The sequence below is a fragment of the Neoarius graeffei genome, chromosome 4, assembly GCF_027579695.1.
Source record: "Neoarius graeffei isolate fNeoGra1 chromosome 4, fNeoGra1.pri, whole genome shotgun sequence".
NCBI lineage: Eukaryota > Metazoa > Chordata > Actinopteri > Siluriformes > Ariidae > Neoarius > Neoarius graeffei.
Genome location: NC_083572.1, coordinates 63,013,853 through 63,035,892, shown reverse-complemented (window position 1 = coordinate 63,035,892; position 22,040 = coordinate 63,013,853). Strand labels below are relative to the sequence as shown.

Below are 22,040 nucleotides of genomic sequence, written 5' to 3'. Positions count from 1 at the left end.
GCTGAAGCCTATCCCAGCTGACTATGGGTGAAAGGCGGGGTACATCCTGGACAAGTCGCCAGGTCATCACAGGGCTGACACAGACACAGACAACCATTCACACTCACATTCACACCTACGGTCAGTTTAGGGTCACCAGTTAACCCAACCTGCATGTCTTTGGACTGTGGGGGAACCAGAAGCACCCGGAGGAAACCCACACGGACACGGGGAGAACATGCAAACTCCACACAGAAAGGCCCTCGCCGGCCACGGGGCTCGAACCCGGACCTTCTTGCTGTGAGGTGACAGTGCTAACCACTACACCACCATGCCGCCCATAAATATCAAAATTAAAATATAAAAATGTTTGAAACATTTTAGTTTACATGTAATGAGCCCAGAATATATTATATTTTCACTTTCTTAAATAACTGATAGTTCAATATTTTCTTTTTCTAATTGTTTGAGATGCACTAGTGTGTGTGTGTGTGTGTGTGTGTGAGTCTTGTATGTTAAAACACAAAATAAGCTTGAATATTTTTATTTCACTGAAAGAACAATAGATGAAGCAACAGTATAGAACAATAACAAGGAACGATACTTAAGAAATGAACACAATATTTTAAATCTTTTACAAATGTGTGAACACACACAAGCAACCAAATTAAGGATAATGTATCCTGAAAAAAAAAAGATCTAATATGTTCTCAAATTAAAATCAACAGGAGACCCAATAACAAGGCTAGTGCCTATATGATTAAGTTAGACAATTCAAAAATGGTTAATCAATTAAGCAAATATTTTTTCAGTGGCTTTTTTCTTTTTCTTGTCTAAACTGGTAACGGTAGTCCAACCAGCATCCCGCATCCTCTTCATAGCTGCCAGTTTTAATGCTGCTCCAGGAGATTTATAAACAGCAGAACTCTGTACCTGTAAATAAACAACATTGTAACACTGCAACATTATTTGATCACTTACATACATCTCATCTCATTATCTCTAGCCGCTTTATCCTTCTACAGGGTCGCAGGCAAGCTGGAGCCTATCCCAGCTGACTACGGGTGAAAGGCGGGGTACACCCTGGACAAGTCGCCAGGTCATCACAGGGCTGACACATAGACACAGACAACCATTCACACTCACATTCACACCTACGGTCAATTTAGAGTCACCAGTTAACCTAACCTGCATGTCTTTGGACTGTGGGGGAAACCGGAGCACCCGGAGGAAACCCACACGGACACGGGGAGAACATGCAAACTCCACACAGAAAGGCCCTCGCCGGCCACGGGGCTCGAACCCGGACCTTCTTATTGTGAAGCAACAGCGCTAACCACTACACCACCGTGCCGCCCCACTTACATATATAAAACAGTTATTTAGTGTGAAGTTGACTATAAGCGATGTTCAGCGAGATTGAGTGGAATAGCTGTTTTATTCTATCCACAGTCACGGGATTTTGAGAAACAGAGCATTTTTATTTTTTGCAAATTTGATAAATAAAAACTTTATACAAAACATCTGACAAATTAATTTCTGCTTAGAATGTAAACAAACGGGCGAAATGACAGTAGCAATTTGTGAAAAATGCACCACTCACTGTTTCCCTCTGCCAGTAAAGCCTGAATTGAACCCTTCTTTTCCTAACTCAAAACTTTTCTTTTTGACTCTTTTGGCATGCTGAATAGATATTTTTGTATTCCAATTAAATTTAAGGTACTACTAGCACTGTTTTTGCCATCCAAACTGGTCCTATTGCAAGGGGATAATGATGACCACAGCAGTGGTTTTTATACATTTCCTCGGTAAATAAGATTTGGTTCAGGTGATCACCTAATCAGTACCTCATGAAATGGCTGCCATACATACAGTGGTGCTTGAAAGTTTGTGAACCCTTTAGAATTTTCTATATTTCTGCATAAATATGACCTAAAACATCATCAGATTTTCACACAAGTCCTAAAAGTAGATAAAGAGAACCCAGTTAAACAAATGAGACAAAAAATATTATACTTGGTCATTTATTTATTGAGGAAAATGATCCAATATTACATATCTGTGAGTGGCAAAAGTATGTGAACCTTTGCTTTCAGTATCTGGTGTGACCCCCTTGTGCAGCAATAACTGCAACTAAACGTTTGCGGTAACTGTTGATCAGTCCTGCACACCGGCTTGGAGGAATTTTAGCCCGTTCCTCTGTACAGAACAGCTTCAACTCCGGGATGTTAGTGGGTTTCCTCACATGAACTGCTTGCTTCAGGTCCTTCCACAACATTTCGATTGGATTAAGGTCAGGACTTTGACTTGGCCATTCCAAAACATGAACTTTATTCTTCTTTAACCATTCTTTGGTAGAACGACTTGTGTGCTTAGGGTCGTTGTCTTGCTGCATGACCCACCTTCTCTTGAGATTCAGTTCATGGACAGATGTCCTGACATTTTCCTTTAGAATTCGGTGGTATAATTCAGAATTCATTGTTCCATCAATGATGGCAAGCCGTCCTGGCCCAGATGCAGCAAAACAGGCCCAAACTATGATACTACCACCACCATGTTTCACAGATGGGATAAGGTTCTTATGCTGGAATGCAGTGTTTTCCTTTCTCCAAACATAACGCTTCTCATTTAAACCAAAAAGTTCTATTTTGTTCTCATCCGTCCACAAAATTTTTCCAATAGCCTTCTGGCTTGTCCATGTGATCGTTAGCAAACTGCAGATGAGCAGCAATGTTCTTTTTGGAGAGCAGTGGCTTTCTCCTTGCAACCCTGCCATGCACACCATTGTTGTTCAGTGTTCTCCTGATGGTGGACTCACAAATATTAACATTAGCCAATGTGAGAGAGGCCTTCAGTTGCTTAGAAGTTACCCTGGGGTCCTTTGTGACCTCGCCGACTATTACACGCCTTGCTCTTGGAGTGATCTTTGTTGGTCACCCACTCCTGGGGAGGGTAACAATGGTCTTGAATCTCCTCCATTTGTACACAATCTGTCTGACTGTGGATTGGTGAAGTCCAAACTCTTTGGAGATGGTTTTGTAACCTTTTCCAACCTGATGAGCATCAACAACGCTTTTTCTGAGGTCCTCAGAAATCTCCTTTGTTCATGCCATGATATACTTCCACAAACATGGGTTGTGAAGATCAGACTTTGATAGATCCCTGTTCTTTAAATAAAACAGGGTGCCCACTCACACCTGATTGTCATCCCATTGATTAAAAACACCTGACTCTAATTTCACCTTCAAATTAACTGCTAATCCTAGAGGTTCACATACTTTTGCCACTCACAGATATGTAATATTGGATCATTTTCCTCAATAAATAAATGACCAAGTATAATATTTTTGTCTCATTTATTTAACTGGGTTCTCTTTATCTACTTTTAGGACTTGTGTGAAAATCTGATGATGTTTTAGGTCATATTTATGCAGAAATATAGAAAATTCTAAAGGGTTCACAAACTTTCAAGCACCACTGTAGAGATGCCGATTTAAGAAAAAATTGAGGCAGCCTCCTCATTTTTTCCAGAGCTCTCTGTGTGTGTGTGTGTGTGTGTGTGTGTGTGTGTGTGTGTGTGTGTGTGTGTGTGTGTGTGTGAGAGAGAGAGATTCCAAACCTTCTTGAATAAGGCCAGGCATTCTGTTCCAGAGTCTTTTGTTTCCTTGTTAATGACTGTAGAGAAACTCTGTCAAAACGATGGATGGATGGATGGATGGATAGATAGATAGAAGCCAAACATTCATTTTTCTTTTAAAACACACAAGGGTTCTAAGAGCAAAGGTACATTAAGCAACATGACAGAATAATTTACCAGTACATCATTTTGGTCTGAGCTGTCAGATTTAGGATCCAGCTCCAGGGTGTTTGTCTTCCATGGTACTGATTTCTCTGCTGAAGGTGGTGTGCGTATTCTGAAAGACTGGAGCAGAGAATACATCATCACTTAATCATACTTTTTTACTTCAGGCAAAAATGAGTAGACATATGTACCCTTATGCGAGGTGTTGTTCCTGTTTTTGTTCCCAAAGTCCAAGATGGTGTTTGAAGACTGTTATCTAATCTCTGTCATTAAACATAATAAATATTATGTACCAGAAAAATCATAGCAACTCTACTAGATTAATCACCACAGTCAGTGTAAATAGTGAATAAATGCTAACAAAAGGTGTTGTTGGGTCTTTTCTGGATGGAGTTTCAGTTCCTGTCTTCTCTGAAAATGCAGGGGTTGATTTCTTGATGGGAGCAACAGCTGGTGTTTTAGTGCCTTTCTCATCAGAAGCAGTAGACAGCTGCCAATAAAATGTTAGTAATTTTCAAGAAATTGATGTTTCCAAAGTATTACAAAAGAATTAAATGAATGAAAATAACACCTTTTGAGTCTTGTCGTTTTCAAGAGATTTAATTTGCTTCTTTAAGGCCATCATTTCTTGTTCTAGATACTCCTGAAACAAGAAAAGTGACCAAATACATTTGTAAATAGGTCAAGCTTTATTTGGCCAGATATAGTAAAAAAATACAACTCATCAACTGTTATACTGCATTCAAAGTAAGATAAACCTCTTTCTTTTGGTGAATGTCCTTCTGAGATATCTGCATCTTTGTAAGTTCTTCCACTTGCTGCTGCAGGGTTTCCTGTAATATCCACACTATGCTTACAACTTTCTCTACAATTATATTTTAAATAAACAATACATAAACAAGACTTACCTTTTCCATTTTTATTTCACCAAGTTGTTGTTTTAATTGTACATTTTCAACCTGCAGGTAGGATAGTTCCAGCTCCTAAAAAAAAGATGTATTTAAAATAATGTTTTCCACATAAATGCTTAGTAACAAGAGTAACATTCTGCAGACTTAATTATTGTAGCTCAAACAGAAACCACTTTTTCCCTTTCCTCCCTGGGTTGTCTCATTATGCATTTCCAACAGCAGATGGCAGTGATCAGACAATGGTGCATGCTCTTTTTATTATGCTCTTTGATCCTTTTATATCCAATCATGTAACCAATTAACCTGCTTCTTGTGGAATCTTCCAAAATGGTGTTACTTAAATATCCTATAAACTTTTCAGTCTTATTTTGCCTCTTTCCCAACTTTTTTGAGTGTGATGCAGGCATCAAATTCTAAGTTCATTTATATTTACAACATACAACTAGACTGCATTTCCGCACAGAAAATGCAGTGTGCTTGCTGAGCTGTAGCAGAACAGCTATCATGCTAGCATGCTAAAAGCTAGCATGCCAACATATTAACATGCTAGCATGCTAACAAGCTAGCATGCTAAAAGCTAACATGCTAACAGCTAGCATACTAACATGCTAACAGCTAGCATACCAGAGTGGAGGAGCTCCTTATGACATCATCACTCCAAAGTTCTACCCATTCATTTCAATGGCACGGAATTTTGCCGAAAAACGGGAATACCGAACGAATGACAAGGGGTAGTGCAACCATTTTAACAAGCACGCCATTCCAGATCGGGCCCTCCGTTTCAGCATTGGAATGGTGTCTCTATCTCGAAAGCCCTAGGAGGAGTAGTGGATCCAAAAACCGGGTGAAACGGAATAATAATAATAATAAAACTTAAGAAGAACAAATAGTGGGGCGGCACGGTGGTGTAGTGGTTAGCACTGTCGCTTCACAGCAAGAAGGTCTGGGTTCGAGCCCAGTGGCCAGCAAGGGCCTTTCTATGCGGAGTTTGCATGTTCTCCCCGTGTCCGTGTGGGTTTCCTCCGGGTGCTCCGGTTTCCCCCACAGTCCAAAGATATGCAGGTTAGGTTAACTGGTGGCTCTAAATTGACCGTAGGTGTGAATGGGTGTCTATGTGTCAGCCCTGTGATGACCTGGCGACTTGTCCAGGGTGTACCCCGCCTTTCGCCCGTAGTCAGCTGGGATAGGCTCCAGCTTGCCTGCGACCCTGTAGAACAGGATAAAGCAGCTAGAGATAATGAGATGAGATTTTTGTTTTTATTGCATTTTGGAAAATATCCCAACTTTTCTGGAAATGGGGTTTGTACATAATGAAATATAAATATTTTAATAGGCTGATATTCCTGACAAATATTTCTCAAAACATATTTTAAAGAGGGTGACACAGTGGTGTAGTGGTTAGCGCTGTCGCCTCACAGCAAGAAGGTCCTGGGTTCGAGCCCCGGGGCCGGCGAGGGCCTTTCTGTGCGGAGTTTGCATGTTCTCCCCGTGTCTGCGTGGGTTTCCTCCGGGTGCTCCGGTTTCCCCCACAGTCCAAAGACATGCAGGTTAGGTTAACTGGTGACTCTAAATTGACCGTGGGTGTGAATGGTTGTCTGTGTCTATGTGTCAGCCCTGTGATGACCTGGCGACTTGTCCAGGGTGTACCCCGCCTTTCGCCTGTAGTCAGCTGGGATAGGCTCCAGCTTGCCTGCGACCCTGTAGAAGGATAAAGCGGCTAGAGATAATGAGATGAGATATTTTAAAGAAGGGAGTCAGCTTTTTATCAGGACTAGCTTATATGTGAGCCAATATAGTACATCACAGTTTAGCTTTTAGTTGATGTTCATGTCTTTCATACAAATCTGAAAAAGAAAAAAGGAGAAGACACTAGAATAGCCAAAACCAAGCTATTTCTTATTTATGGGGTTTTGAGGCCATATTTTAAAAACAAGAAAAAACAGTGAATTACCAATGAAGTTTTATTAGCATTAACTTCAGCTTCTCGCATTCTTTTCTCATTCAGTTCTGCATCCTTCTCTTCCACCATTTGGTCATACTCATGCTACCAAAAAAGCCAAGAATAGTGTAAGTCATAAAATGACATAATTAGAATGACTACTGTAAGATGATTTATGAACATTAATTGTGTTAATCATAATAAAATCAAATCCACCTTATGCCTTTCCATCAAAGCAACCATTTCAGCTATCTTCTGTTGGAATTTGATTTCAGTGTCTTCTTTGTCCTTTGTTGCTTCCAGTAATGTTTGCTTCCATTTCTGCACCTGTAAAAACCAAACTGGATTTCTAAAAAAGCAGCACTAAGCTTTTGCAGAATGGTTCCTCAAGTCACTCTATGTATTTGAGTTAAATGTACAACCGCAAATCAAAAAAAGTACAAACAGTATGTTGAAATTTAAATTTAAAACTAAAAACAATGATCTATAATTAATTTCTGACCTGTATTATACTTAAAACAAACCAAGAGCACATTATTTGATGTTTTACCTCATGAATTTTATTTATTTATTTATTTATTTTCAAAACAATTATTTCAGTTTTGATTTCTTGCAACACATTTCCTAAAATGTTGGGACATAAAGCATTTACCACTTTGTAATTGCCATTCCTTCTCACAACACTTACAAGATGTTTAGGGGCTGAATACACCAAATGATGAAATGTTTCTGGTATTATTTTGTCCCATTATTCCTGCAAACAGGCCTTGCAGGTATGCAACAGTATGGGGTCGTTGATGTCATTTTTTGTTTCAAAATTCACCACACATTCTCTATTGGGGACAGAGGGGACAGGCACCCTCTTCTTCCACAGCCATGCCTTTGTAATGTGTGCAAAATGTGGTTTTACATTGTCTTGTTGAAATATCCCTGGAAAAGATGTCATGAAGTCAGCATATGTTGCTCCAAAATCTCAATGTACTATTCTGCATTAATGCTGCCATCACAGATGTGTAAGTTACCTTTGCCAAGGGCACTGACACAACCCCATCCCATAACAGATGTTGGCTTTTGGACTTATTGCTGGTAATAGTCTAGATGGTCCTTTTTGTCTTTGATCCAGAACCCACATCATCCATTTCTTACAAAAAAGACCTGGAATACTGTTTCGTCTGACCACAATATATCTTTCCACTGTGTGATGGTCCAGTCCAGATGCCTCTGAGCCCCAAGAAGTTGATGGTGTTTCTGGACACAGTTAACATAAGGCACAGTTAACTTTTTGCACAGTCAAGTTTTAACTGGCATTTGTGGATGTAACTCTGTACTGTTGTGCTTGACAAAAGTTTTCCAAAGTAATCCTGAGCCTGTGTGGTTGTATCAGCTATAGATGAATGACAGTTCTTCATGCAGTGCCGTCTAAGGGACTGGAGATCACGGGTGTTCAGCTTAGGCTTGCATCCTTGCCCTTTATGCACTGAAATTCTTCCAGATTCCGTGAATTATTTAATGATCTATTTTGCTTTGATGTCACTTGCAAGTCAAGGATTAATGTGTCTCTGTGTGTCTTTGAAATGGCCAGTAACGAGAGAGAGAGAGAGAGAGAGAGAGAGAGAGAGCGCAGAGTTCCCCAACACGTTTTGTGTGTGTGTGCACGCGCTAACGTGTGCCTGAAACCTAAAGTCACTGAAAAGTGAAAGAAAAGATAAATAAATAAACACACCTTCACCTGTCGCAGCGATCTCCCAATTCCTCATTACCCCAGCATACAAGCTGTTACAGTACAATACTAGTGTCCCATCAGTTTTACTTACTGAAGAAATTTGTAATCCTGGAGTATTTTTTTCTTCAATTACTTAAATGTCAGTCACTATCACAGTTCATTGACTGAGTTAAAGCATCACGAACATAGACAATAATTTCTTCATTTGTTAGGGAAATGACAGAGATTACTGGTGCATCGTTAGTGTCCACCCACTGACTTGCTGTGTTTGCTAAATCTTCACTATTCAGTTTATTCATGTTTTGCAAGTCACCGATGTCAGCAGTCATTTCATCCTTTTATCGATTCTTTAATCACCATTCTTGATCATTGTTAGTCATTGACACCTAAGTGAGGCTAGTTAAGCCTTTGTAAGCCTTTGTTTTATGGCATTAACACATGTTGTTAACTTGACTGCAGACATATTACTTACTGGCTTTTTTTTTTGGGGGGGGGGAGGAATGCATGGTTCAGTGATTTTTTTATTTTTAAGACTCTGACTCATTGTCACTAAAGGCAGGGGACACGGACTTAGTTCGTGATATGCAAAAGTTCGTAGTAAAAGAGTTAATTACAGCCAGGTTGCAGTGTACACTATAGAGGGTGAAATATCCAAATGCCTTGCGATCTTTCTTTGAGGAACATTGATTTTAAACATTTCAATAATTTTCTCATCCATTAGTTGACAAACTGGATATCCTTGGCCCATCTTTGGATACTGATTTTGTACCAAATCATGATTACAATCACCTATTGACATCACCTGTTTCAAATCACATCATTTGTAAATTGTTTTACCTCATTACTAGCCCTAAACTGCCCCTATCCCAACTTTTTTAGGAATGTGTTGCAGGCTTGAAACACAGGAATTGACGTAGTTCAATGGGAGATGACCAGGCAAAACATGAAATACCTTGGATTCATACCATGTGGAATGAAATACAAGTCAAATAAATTTCAAAATAACTGCTTTCTTTATTTGCATTTTCGATACCATCCCAACTTTTTCTTATTTGCGGTTGTATTAAACTACAGTCATCCTTCTATGGATCATCAATGTTTGGGAAAGAATATGAATTAGGACCTGAATATGAATAAGGAACTTTTAGTAAGTAAAAAGCAAAAGACTTTCACCTCCAATGTAAGCTTAGCCTCAGATGCTGATTTGTTTTCCAGCTCAGAACATATTCTCTTGTATTCTTTCTCATGGTGGTGTTTCAGGCTTTGGGACTCTTCTTTTAATTTAGCTATCTTATATTATAATAAACATAAAAAACAATGGTATCAGTCAAATCAAGTGACTGAATAGAAGAAAATCTGCACATTTAAATTCTAAAAATTAATTTCTAAATGTTTAAAAACTTCAGCTTCATGCTGAAAATATGTTTAATTAATCGAACATCAATATTCTACATACTACTCTGTAAATTATACAGTACACATTACATCAGAAAAAAAATGTACTTCTTTCAGATTTTCATACTGAGTCTTGGCTTTGGCCTCCAGTTTCATTTTTAGATTTGTTAACTGAAAAGAATCAGAACAGAGGTTGAAAAGTAAAATGTAAAATTCCATACTTAATAAGCAAACTCTTGTAGAAAGCAAGGATGACTGGCCCTAATGTTCTGTCTTTAGATTTAATGTCAAACAAATATGGTACAATGCAAGCTAATGCGGTCCAGATATAGAATAACAGTTAATTAGTTGACTGGTGATAGCTGTTTATTGTGTGTAGATAAACCAGTCTCTCATAAAACAGAAGAATGCTAGGACTGGGCCATTCTTATGGGGCTTATAGGTCACAAGAAAATTGTGCAGAGTTATTCTCTTTCTGGGCTGATAAGTGAAATGAATATGAATAAAGCAAGAAAGGTGCCCTTCAGAGAATTTAACAGAGTTATAATTGTGCAATAAACAATGGACTTGTCCTTGCACTGTCTTACACTGCCACACTGTCTTACACATTTAGAGGACAAATAAATACATCTTCAGCACAAAAAAAGATCACAAACAAATTTCATCATACCTGAATCATCTCATCTCATTATCTCTAGCCTCTTTATCCTTCTACAGGGTCGCAGGCAAGCTGGAGCCTATCCCAGCTGACTACGGGCGAAAGGCGGGGTACACCCTGGACAAGTCGCCAGGTCATCACAGGGCTGACACATATGGCCCTTTTCCACTACCCTTTTTCAGCTCACTTCAGCTCGCTTCAGCTCACTTCAGCCCGACACGGCTCGCGTTTCGACTACCAAAAACCAGCACGACTCGGCTCGTTTCAGCCCTGCTTAGCCCCTAAAACTCGCACCGTTTTGGAGTGAGGCTGAAGCGAGCCAAAGCGAGCCGAGTGAGGCTGGGGCGTGAGCAGACACTCCCCTGTGCACTGATTGGTGAGGAGGCGTGTCCTCACATGCCCACACACGCCCCGCGAGCGCGCTGGGATCTGTAAACACCGCAAACCCGGAAGAAGAATAATTACGAATTACGAGAATTTCTGAAGCCTTATGCGCCTCGCCTCATCTATACGCTCTTGCCAGTATCTGTCCGCGTTGTCGGTGACAACAAGCCACAGCACCAAGACCAGCAACACTAACGACACCATGTCCTCCATGTTTATTGTTTACTATTCGGGTCGTGAGACTACCGCTTAAAAGCTCACTGAATCAGTGACATACAGAGCATCGTGGACGAGTTCGCGGAGCGCAAGGCTCGTCGTATGCCCTTCAAATAATGCGCGCAGTAGGCTATTGATGTTTTATTATGAGCCATGTACAGTATGTCGCCTAATGTTTTTTTGTTTCTGAGTTACATGTTCATTTGAAGGACTTAATGTACAAAATAACATAGTTGCACCCCGTAGTGTTGAAATTGGTAAACACAGTGCATTCAGTGAGGTTTGCACCGCCCTCCTTTTATTTCTGACTCTTCCTGTCACCGTTGCAACCTCTGAGCGCTCATTCGTATGCCCTTCAAATAATGTGCGCAGTATAGGCTATTGATGTTTTATTATGAGCCATGTACAGTATCCTAATGTTTTTTGTTTCTGAGTTACATGTTCGTTTGAAGGACTTGATGTACTAAATAACATAGTTGCACCCGGTAGTGTTGAAATTGGTAAACACCGCAGTTGCGGACATTTTGTAGCCTAAAATGATGTTATGATAAGCTTTAATAAAGGGCCCGGTCATTTGCCCCGCCCCCGGCCCGGCTCTGACTTGTTCCGCCACTGTCACTGATGTCACTGTTTGCGCTGCTTAACGACATCACGTGACGTCCACCCACTTTCGCTAACTCCACCCAATGTGTCCACCCACTTCCAGCCAGCACGGTTCAGCGCGGTTGTAGTCGAAATGCAACTCCAACAGCCCCGCTCAGCCCGACTCAGCTCGATTCAGCACGGCACGGCTCAGCCGCGTTTGTAGTGGAAAAGCGGCATTAGACACAGACAACCATTCACATTCACGGTCAATTTAGAGTCACCAGTTAACCTAACCTGCATGTCTTTGGACTGTGGGGGAAACCGGAGCACCCGGAGGAAACCCACGCGGACACGGGGAGAACATGCAAACTCCGCACAGAAAGGCCCTCGCCGGCCATGGGGCTCGAACCCAGGACCTTCTTGCTGTGAGGCGACAGTGCTAACCACTACACCACCGTGCCGCCACTACCTGAATCATTTTAAGAAATAATAATCACTCACTACTGTCTCATTTCTTTTCGTGTCCTTGACTGACTGCTCACTTTTGTCTGTCGCTATGCACTGGAACCTCTTTTGTGTATAGACTTTATGTCGCTTGACCTGAGCTGGTGCATGACATTTGAATCACTAATTGCCAGCACCATACCTGGACCTTCAGGCCAGAACTGGCAGGATATTTGTATGTATAAGTCACATGCCAGATGAGATATATCAAACATCATCACTTCTCAACTTCAGGCACAACTTAGATGGAGTTCAAGCTTTTCTCTTGCTGAATAGGTAAGCCATTTATTTGTTCTGTAGACTGGTGGGAAGTTAGTGAATGATAGATGAGAGTCAGCTGTTTTATGCTGTTAAGTTTGCATCATAACCCAATTGAGAAGTTGATGAGCTAGACAGCTTATGGCAGCCAGCTACTGACTAATGGAGGTATTGGTCAGTTTCTGCATATTTTTCTATTTCAGATCTTGATTTATCAGACAAGAGTGAGTGATTTGAGCTCTCTGCTTACCTTCCGCATCATTTTATCCTCTGGTGAGAATAGTGTGCTAACATTACACAGTTTGTGTAAAATTTTTCTGACTTTTTTGATATACATTTATTAGATAAAAACATACAAAAAAAGTCAAAGAGAAACCCATGTAAAATGTTTTAGCTATATTTTAAATAGCTAGTTAGTAGGGTAGCTACGTCTAAGGCTATAATCACATTACAAGCTTATTTGCACAATTCTGGATCTTTTTTGCTCAGATGGGATCTATGTATCTTGATGGTTCACATTTGTAACCAAAAGTGAACCAACCTGGGGTGGGTTTCCCGAACGTCTCTTAACGCTAAGAGCATCTTTAACTGCCTCCTAAGAACCATCTTTAAGCTAACCTAGTTTTGCCGAACACCATTGTAGCCAAAGTAGTACTTTATTTTGCTCAGGGGCGGTCTTACCATAGAGGCATAGGTAGGCAGCTGCTTGGGGCCCCCCACCAGCGGTCGTAGTAGGGGGGCCCCCAACCAACCTCAAAAAAAAAAGAAAAAGCCCCTTATCATGATTCATGAACACTTCAGAAGTATGGTATATTTTACTAATATTCCTAAGAAATACGTTGAAGTAGTAGTTAAAATGTCCAGTTCATGGTTATCTGTCCCTACACATACACCCCATACTTTCACAATGAAATGGACTAGTCCATAACGCTGCGCAGCGCAGCGCGAAAGGTAAACACATAGTGACCAGAGTCTGAACAATGCGAAAATGAAAAGGAGTTACCCAAGCGGATCAAAAAAAAAAAAAGCGAAAAGACGCTGAGAAATATGTGACAATGCTGCCTAAGTTGGGAAACTTTTTTACAACTACTGTTAGCAATAGAGACCGCGACAACAACGTCAACGTCATTCAAAACGTTGAACATGATGCCGGTAGAGCAGCAGCAGCAGCTGCTGTGAAGTGGCACTAGCTGAGGAGGATAACATCAAGCAAGACACGTTGCCACCTTCCATCACCAACAGTGTCAACGTTGACACAAATGAGGTGGAAGAGTTATCCAGTGATGGCCATTTTGACACCGATGATGATGACCACATTGTTAGTTGGTGACAATGTTTTTTTTTAATTATCATTTTACATTTTCCTACATCTGGCTGTGCATCATGTACGTGTGAAGACCTGTGAGAAGACATCAACAAGTAGGACTCTGTGATGTGGAGAACAATCTCTCTTTTCTCTCTCATAGACTCTCTCATTCACTCACCCTCTCTGTCTCTCACACACACACACACACACACACACACACACACACACACACACACACACACCACTCTCTCTCACACTGTCTCATTCTCTCTCACTCACTCACTGACACATACATTCACATGGATATGGAGTTGCTTAGAGCCAAATGCCACCTCATCTCTCCTCAGTCCACACTTCTTACCTCCCCTCACTCACTCACACACACACACACATAGACAAACACTCACTGACTCACTCACTCACACTCACTCTCACACACACAGAGAAACACTCACTCACACACAAACACACACAATCATGTACATAGTTTTATTTATAGAATGTTTGAAATGTTCTGATCTTTAAAAAAAATAAACAGTGCTGGTTTTCCTGGCATTTTGGCAAAGACAGATGTTATCTGAAATCTTGTTCTCTGTTGGGTTCCATCATGACTATTAGTTTGTGTAGTGCTACACTTTGTGTGTTCTCTGCTTTCCATCTTCATTTTGGAGTAAAGAAGTGTATGCAGGGTTTAAAGGGGAATGTTTTTTTTCTCCTCTCCAACCTTTACTTCTCTATAGATTAGCTTTACCTGCCTATCCACCATGCAGTCGGTACATTGTTTTGTTTTTTGTTTCGGATTGGATGAGGGGGGGCCCATACATACCTTCGCCTGGGGCCCCCAATTTGCTAAATCCGCCACTGATTTTGCTCTTAAGTTACCTTTGTAACTTAAGAGCAAAATCAGTGGCGGATTTAGCAAATTGGGGGCCCCAGGCGAAGGTATGTATGGGCCCCCCCTCATCCGATCCGACCTGGATTACTCTTTCACAGCAAAGAACGTCTTTAAGATCTCACTTGCAGCCAAATACACAGAATGCGCATGCGCCTCCAAGGGACTCTTCCAATCAATGGACATAAACTGCTGTTGAATATGCCACCTGTATTCAATTCTTTTACACTGCAAGTACATTGAGTTAATTATTAAATAAATATACGCAAAACATCATGACTATATTTCAATATGTTATGGAATTATGTGTATTAAATGAAATATCGTAATGTCACATTGATATTGCCACATTTTAATCAAATTTAACTCCATTAGTAAGCAAGTGATTATCTTAGTGTCATAAATGAAACAAATTGCTGCTGCACTTGTAACTTTGTGTGTGTGTGTGTGTGTGTGTGTGTGTGTGTGTGTGTATATATATATATATATACACACACTGTATATACACACCCACACACCCACACACACAGAGTAGTGCTTGAAAGTTTGTGAACCCTTTAGAATTTTCTATATTTCTGCATAAATATGACCTAAAACATCATCAGGTTCTCACACAAGTCCTAAAAGTAGATACAGAGAACCCAGTTAAACAAACGAGACAAAAATATTATACCTGACCATTTATTTATTGAGGAAAATGATCCAACATTACATATCTGTCAGTGGCAAAAGTATGTGAACCTCTAGGATTAGCAGTTAATTTGAAGGTGAAATTAGAGTCAGGTGTTTTCAATCATTGGGATGACAATCAGGTGTGAGTGGGCACCCTGTTTTATTTAAAGAACAGGGATCTATCAAAGTCTGATCTTCACAACACATGTTTGTGGAAGTGTATCATGGCACGAACAAAGGAGATTTCTGAGGGCCTCAGAAAAAGCGTTGTTGATGCTCATCAGGCTGGAAAAGATTACAAAACCATCTCTAAAGAGTTTGGACTCCTCCAATCCACAGTCAGACAGATTGTGTACAAATGGAGGAAATTCAAAACCATTGTTACCCTCCCCAGGAGTGGTCGACCAACAAAGATCACTCCAAGAGCAAGGCGTGTAATAGTCGGCGAGGTCACAAAGGACCCCAGGGTAACTTCTAAGGTGGTGTTTACATTAGACCGTATCCGTCTCGTTTTCGTCACGGATGCACTGTCCGTGCACATTAAAATGCCGGGAAACGACTCCACAGGCGGAACAACTTGAATCCGCCAGGGCCCACGTATTCAACCCAGTTCGTATCTGATCCGGTGCTGTGTAAACATTGAGGAACGAGGAAACGCAGTGCTGAGCTCTAGCTGACGTCGTCATTGGACAACGTCACTGTGACATCCACCTTCCTGATTCGCTGGCGTTGGTCATGCCACGTTGGTCATGTGACGCGACTGCTGAAAAACGGCGCGGACTACAGGAAACAAACACACAGCGGCTCAGTCCCGAATCACTGCTCGTGCGCTTCACTTGCGTGCTCTGTGAGCTGCGCAGGGCCGGAGTGCGCACCCTCCAGAGGGCACTCGATGTTCAGGGCGGAGTGATTTGGAGCGCAGGAGGAAGCGCTGAGCCGCACTGAGGTTTATTTACACATTTCAATTTATTTACCTCCTTCAGGCGCTTAAACTCAGTGAGAACATGATCACAGCCAGGTGTGTTTATCTGCTGGAGAAGGTGTTCGCTTGCCATCCTTCCACTTGCAAGTGGTGAGTGACTTGCGCATGCCCGATATGCACTGGGATCATGTGAGGTGCCGTCTAATTAGTCATGTGATTAGCATATCCGTGTATTGGTGTTGCTGTGTGCATGCGAATCGTGTATTGGCGTTGCTGTGTGCACGCGAATCGTTTTAAAAACGTTAATCTGATGATCCGCTGATACGGTCTAATGTAAACACCACCTAAGCAACTCAAGGCCTCTCTCACATTGGCTAATGTTAATGTTCATGAGTCCACCATCAGGAGAACACTAAACAACAATGGTGTGCATGGCAAGGTTGCAAAGAGAAAGCCACTGCTCTCCAAAAAGAACATTGCTGCTCGTCTGCAGTTTGCTAAAGATCACGTGGACAAGCCAGAAGGCTATTGGAAAAATGTTTTGTGGACGGATGATACCAAAATAGAACTTTTTGGTTATGTTTGGAGAAAGGAAAACACTGCATCTGTGAAACATGGTGGTAGTATCATGGCTTGGGCCTGTTTTGCTGCATCTGGGCCAGGACGGCTTGCCATCATTGATGGAACAATGAATTCTGAATTATACCAGTGAATTCTAAAGGAAACTGTCAGGACATCTGTCCATGAACTGAATCTCAAGAGAATTAGATTAGATAAAACTTTATTGATCCCTTTGGGTGGGTTCCCTCAGGGAAATTAAGAAGAGAAGGTGGGCCATGCAGCAAGACAATGACCCTAAGCACACAAGTCTTTCTACCAAAGAATGGTTAAAGAAGAATAAAGTTAATGTTTTGGAATGGCCTGACCTTAATCCAATTGAAATGTTGTGGAAGGACCTGAAGTGAGCAGTTCATGTGAGGAAACCCTCCAACATCCCAGAGTTGAATCTGTTCTGTATGGAGGAATGGGCTAAAATTCCTCCAAGCTGGCGTGCAGGACTGATTAACAGTTACCGGAAACGTTTAGTTGCAGTTATTGCTGCACAAGGGGGTCACACCAGATACTGAAAGCAAAGGTTCACATACTTTTGCCACTCACAGATATGTAATATTGGATCATTTTCCTCAATAAATAAATGACCAAGTATAATATTTTCATCTCATTTGTTTAACTGGGTTCTCTTTATCTACTTTTAGGACTTGTGTGAAAATCTGATGATGTTTTAGGTCATATTTATGCAGAAATATAGAAAATTCTAAAGGGTTAACAAACTTTCAAACACCACTGACTATATATAGAGTCAGTGGTGCTTGAAAGTTTGTGAACCCTTTCAAACCCTTCCTCCATTGCCAACTTGGTATTCTGGAGAACAGTTGAAATAATCATGGCTGCACTACAGTAAATCCATGCTGAAGCTCCACTTGTTTTGATGGTTTAAGGGCTCTCAGCTCTTGATGATGCCACTTTCTTTGATCATGCAGGTCTCAGAGCAACTGAAGCTGCTCCTTTTCAATGTTCAGCAGCTTCCGGCTGCACTGACACTCTAGACCAGTTGTATTCTGGCTGCATGCAGCCTGGGAGGGGGGTCAGCCAAGAGGGTCCAGGGAATGAGGAGGTAGTGGGGCCATGGGGGAGGGGAGGCACTGTGGTCTGGGTAGGAGGATTCACATGCCAAATACCACTCAGCTGCATGGCGAATTATAAGAGACATTAAGCTCTTGATTGGGTAACAATGAAATGAGTGGGCACAGGGAAAACATTTTACTTAATTATTTAGCTTATTATTTGCTCATTCTTTCGTGTGAACATTTGTTCATTTAATTACAAAAACACTTGCAATAAAAAAAAAATGTTATTGTCCAAAATTGTTCATCTCATCTCATTATCTCTAGCCACTTTATCCTGTTCTACAGGGTCGCAGGCAAGCTGGAGCCTATCCCAGCTGACTACGGGCGAAAGGCGGGGTACACCCTGGACAAGTCGCCAGGTCATCACAGGGCTGACACATAGACACAGACAACCATTCACACTCACACCTACAGTCAATTTAGAGTCACCAGTTAACCTAACCTGCATGTCTTTGGACTGTGGGTGAAACCGGAGCACCCGGAGGAAACCCACGCGAACACGGGGAGAACATGCAAACTCCGCACAGAAAGGCCCTCGCCGGCCACGGGGCTCGAACCCGGACCTTCTTGCTGTGAGGCGACAGTGCTAACCAGTACACCACTGTGCCGCCCCTCCAAAATTGTCAATAGTTTAAATTATTAATTACCACATTATATATGTAATGTTTAACGATTATGCAATATTTTAACATATTTTAAACACTTTATATTTCATTGTTTTTTGGTTAAAAATGAATGCCATGTGACCTCATCAAGGGGATTAAGCAACTACTAATGCCTTTAGTGAGAATGTGCATTGCAAAGAGGCTCTTCACACAAAGTTGCTCTTAAGAGACCTTATGAATGAGTTCAGGAAAGCCACATACAAAGACAATGCTGGTTGCTTAAGAGTGTCTTTAAACTTGTTCTTTAGCCATAAAGTGTAATGCTATCGGGAAACCAACCCCTGTCTGTGAAACATCCTGCATGTGCACATCAATTTCCTGGGCAATTGTTTCACGAGACTATACTTGTTCCAAATCAAATATTACCATACTAAACTAGTATGACACTACACCATGAGCTGCACGCATATGGTAGAGGAAGAGCACAGTACAACTCATGTTACAAAATCTAGTTCACAAGCAGCCTCCAATAGCATTTTTCTCCTTAAATATCAAATGTCAAAATCTGACATCCAATAGCTTTAATAGTTAATTAAGATTGACCAATCACTAATAGGGTAAAGTCAATATTGTACAGGACTAGGAGGAGTGTTTTTAAATTAACAATTTTATGGCATTTAAACAATGCATTATTAAAACTGTTCTTGTCAGAATTTAAAATCTCACAAATATAATTTGCCAGAAATATTTGATAATTTCACCTTTAGTTCCAGTGCTTTGACTTGTTTTTCCTTCTTCATCAGCCTATTCTGTGAGCATTTATTCTGGAGAAATTGAGAAAGGTCTGGTAAATTTGTTAAATGTATACAGCATGATTGAACACTCATCACAGGCAAGTAAATTCTATTCCATATGAGTGGCAGTCATGCAAAACAGCTATCCCTATGATTTGACCGAAATCATTTTGCTGCTTATCACATCCTCTGAAACCTGTATTTGGATACATGAACTGAAAAATTCAGTATAACTTACCGATTTCCTCAACAGTCCCTGAATATTCTCATTCTCTTGATGTTGCTCCTCAATTTTTGTATTTAGTACCTCCAACTGCTTTCTGTATGCCATTAAAATAAGAAAACAATACTGTCAGAAAATGTAAGGTGGTATTGCAGCTTAACTCTGGCATAATAATTTTTGCTTCCATTGGTCTAATATTAGGACGATTTACATATTTGAAGGTTGTGTATATAACTGTGGTTTTATGACTAAGTGGAGGATTGCCAAAGTGATTTTCTTAGGAACTACTGGAGTTTTCCTGTTTGCTCATTTCCCTGCTGAGTACCAATGGCAAAAGTTCATAACTGTGACCATGTGGCTTGCCAATAAAAGGTCTCCACTACATCACACTTGTATTTTGGCCATCCTCTTCAACTCGAGTGACCCAGGTGTCCTGGTGGTTATACGTAACACATGTAACATGTTACATTCTATAACCTTACTATTGAGCATAATAATCATGTAACATTCTGATGATGCTCCCAACTGAAGGTGACAATCCCCTCCACACACAGCACACGGACTGTAATGAACCACCATTCAGTCAGTAAAATCTGGTGAAGGTAGACAGTCAGCTCCATGTCACCTCTTCACAAATGTGAAAGTGACACTCTTCTTAGTGCTGCTCGGTGGGTAGCAATATGCTTGCATAATCACTTCCTTAATCCAAAGTGCTGACCTGTCTTTAGACAGTGGCACACTTTTATGGTGCTCCTCAAATACACAAACAACTGGTCTGTGACCCTCCAGCTGGGCCTTTACTGGACACAGGGCTGGTCTAGGCACATTTTCATCTGCCACAGCAGCTATGTTGATAGGCTTATTAATTAACTCTTTACACCCTAAGGATACTTGTAAGCAATTTCTCTCTGAATTACATAGCAACAACACAGATTATTCTGGAACTTTATGATGATAATCTACTTCTTAATTCTAACTGACAGAAATGTATACTGATCAGGTTTAAAGATTTTCAGGCAATGAAACGGTTCGCAAAATACATTTATATAGGTATGTGTTCAATGGAATCTTCCAAAAAATATTCTTCTTAGGAATGGGACAGTACTGTGCAAAAGTTAGAGACCACCCTTTTGTTTTCAGTCAAATGGCCATTCAGTAATTATGTTTAATTATTTGGTTGCAAACAATAATGAAGTGAAAATGTAAAAATAAATCAATAAAGTCGGGGGGCGGCACGGTGGTGTAGTGGTTAGCGCTGTCGCCTCACAGCAAGAAGGTCCGGGTTCGAGCCCCGTGGCCGGCGAGGGCCTTTCTGTGTGGAGTTTGCATGTTCTCCCCGTGTCCGCGTGGGTTTCCTCCGGGTGCTCCGGTTTCCCCCACAGTCCAAAGACATGCAGGTTAGGTTAATGCAAGGCTGACACTTGCACGATTCCGTGGCACGCATTGGCATGACTCGAGTCGTGCCAGTGCACAAACTAGTTGTAAACTGGCGTGAAGTGTGCGTAAACCCGTCGTGACTGCGTGCCATGTCGGGACGAGAATTTTGAAATGTTCAAAATTTTGGTCACGACAAAATTTCGCGACCAGGTCGTGAACTATGCGCAAACTGTTCGTGATCTCGTCGTGAACTCGTCGGGATGATGCGGGAGGATGCGTGCCAGTGCGTGGAAGTGCGCGCCATGCCACGACTGTCACGAACTGCCACGAATAGTTCACGAACAGCTCACGTCGAGTTCACGAGTAGTTCACGACATGTTCACAAATTGGTGCGCATCGCAGCATGGCCGTGCCTTCTAACTGGTGACTCTAAATTGACCGTAGGTGTGAATGTGAGTGTGAATGGTTGTCTGTGTCTATGTGTCAGCCCTGTGATGACCTGGTGACTTGTCCAGGGTGTACCCCGCCTTTCGCCCATAGTCAGCTGGGATAGGCTCCAGCTTGCCTGCGACCCTGTAGAAGGATAAAGCGGCTAGAGATAATGAGATGAATGAGAGATGAGATAAAGTCAGGGCAGCACGGTGGTGTAGTGGTTAGCACTGTTGCCTCACAGCAAGAAGGTCTGGGTTCGAGCCCCGTGGCCGACGAGGGCCTTTCTGTGCGGAGTTTGCATGTTCTCCCCATGGGTTTCCTCCGGGTGCTCCGGTTTCCCCCACAGTCCAAAGACATGCAGGTTAGGTTAACTGGTGACTCTAAATTGACCGTAGGTGTGAATGTGAGTGTGAATGGTTGTCTGTCTCTATGTGTCAGCCCTGTGATGACCTGGTGACTTGTCCAGGGTGTACCCCGCCTTTCGCCCGTAGTCACCAGGATCTGGTCTTCCCAGGCAGTCTCCTGTCCCAGTAATAACCAGCTCTTTTCCATCCAAGATGACGGCTGCCACGGGACTTTGCTCTCTTGTACTTTCTATGTTTTTGTGAAATTGTTGTGTTAATTCTTCTCCATGCTTCACAGAATGCTGCGCTGAGGTTTTTTTTTTAATGCCTACACATTCCGGTCCTGATAGGAGCAAAATGTGTGGGGTTTTTTTTCCTCTCATCTCTCATTTCTCAGCCTCTCCCTTCCTGACAAGCCTCTCTCCTGCTTT

General features: G+C 41.5%; 1 protein-coding gene across 1 annotated transcript in view; it reads right to left on the bottom strand.

Moving 5' to 3' along the window:
* Positions 1 to 771: 771 nt before the first annotated feature.
* The window catches only part of LOC132884428 (synaptonemal complex protein 1-like), a 128,371-nt gene continuing 107,102 nt past the window's right edge, over positions 772 to 22,040 (bottom strand). The window contains exons 20-33 of the mRNA XM_060918272.1: positions 19,472 to 19,553; positions 19,201 to 19,263; positions 9,858 to 9,920; positions 9,528 to 9,644; positions 6,848 to 6,958; positions 6,644 to 6,736; positions 4,690 to 4,764; positions 4,540 to 4,614; positions 4,353 to 4,424; positions 4,143 to 4,271; positions 3,973 to 4,044; positions 3,794 to 3,901; positions 3,599 to 3,667; positions 772 to 912 (exon numbers count right to left, since the gene is read on the bottom strand). Of these exons, the coding sequence (XP_060774255.1) occupies positions 772 to 912; positions 3,599 to 3,667; positions 3,794 to 3,901; positions 3,973 to 4,044; positions 4,143 to 4,271; positions 4,353 to 4,424; positions 4,540 to 4,614; positions 4,690 to 4,764; positions 6,644 to 6,736; positions 6,848 to 6,958; positions 9,528 to 9,644; positions 9,858 to 9,920; positions 19,201 to 19,263; positions 19,472 to 19,553 (1,270 nt within the window). The remainder of the gene's footprint in view (positions 913 to 3,598; positions 3,668 to 3,793; positions 3,902 to 3,972; positions 4,045 to 4,142; positions 4,272 to 4,352; positions 4,425 to 4,539; positions 4,615 to 4,689; positions 4,765 to 6,643; positions 6,737 to 6,847; positions 6,959 to 9,527; positions 9,645 to 9,857; positions 9,921 to 19,200; positions 19,264 to 19,471; positions 19,554 to 22,040) is intronic.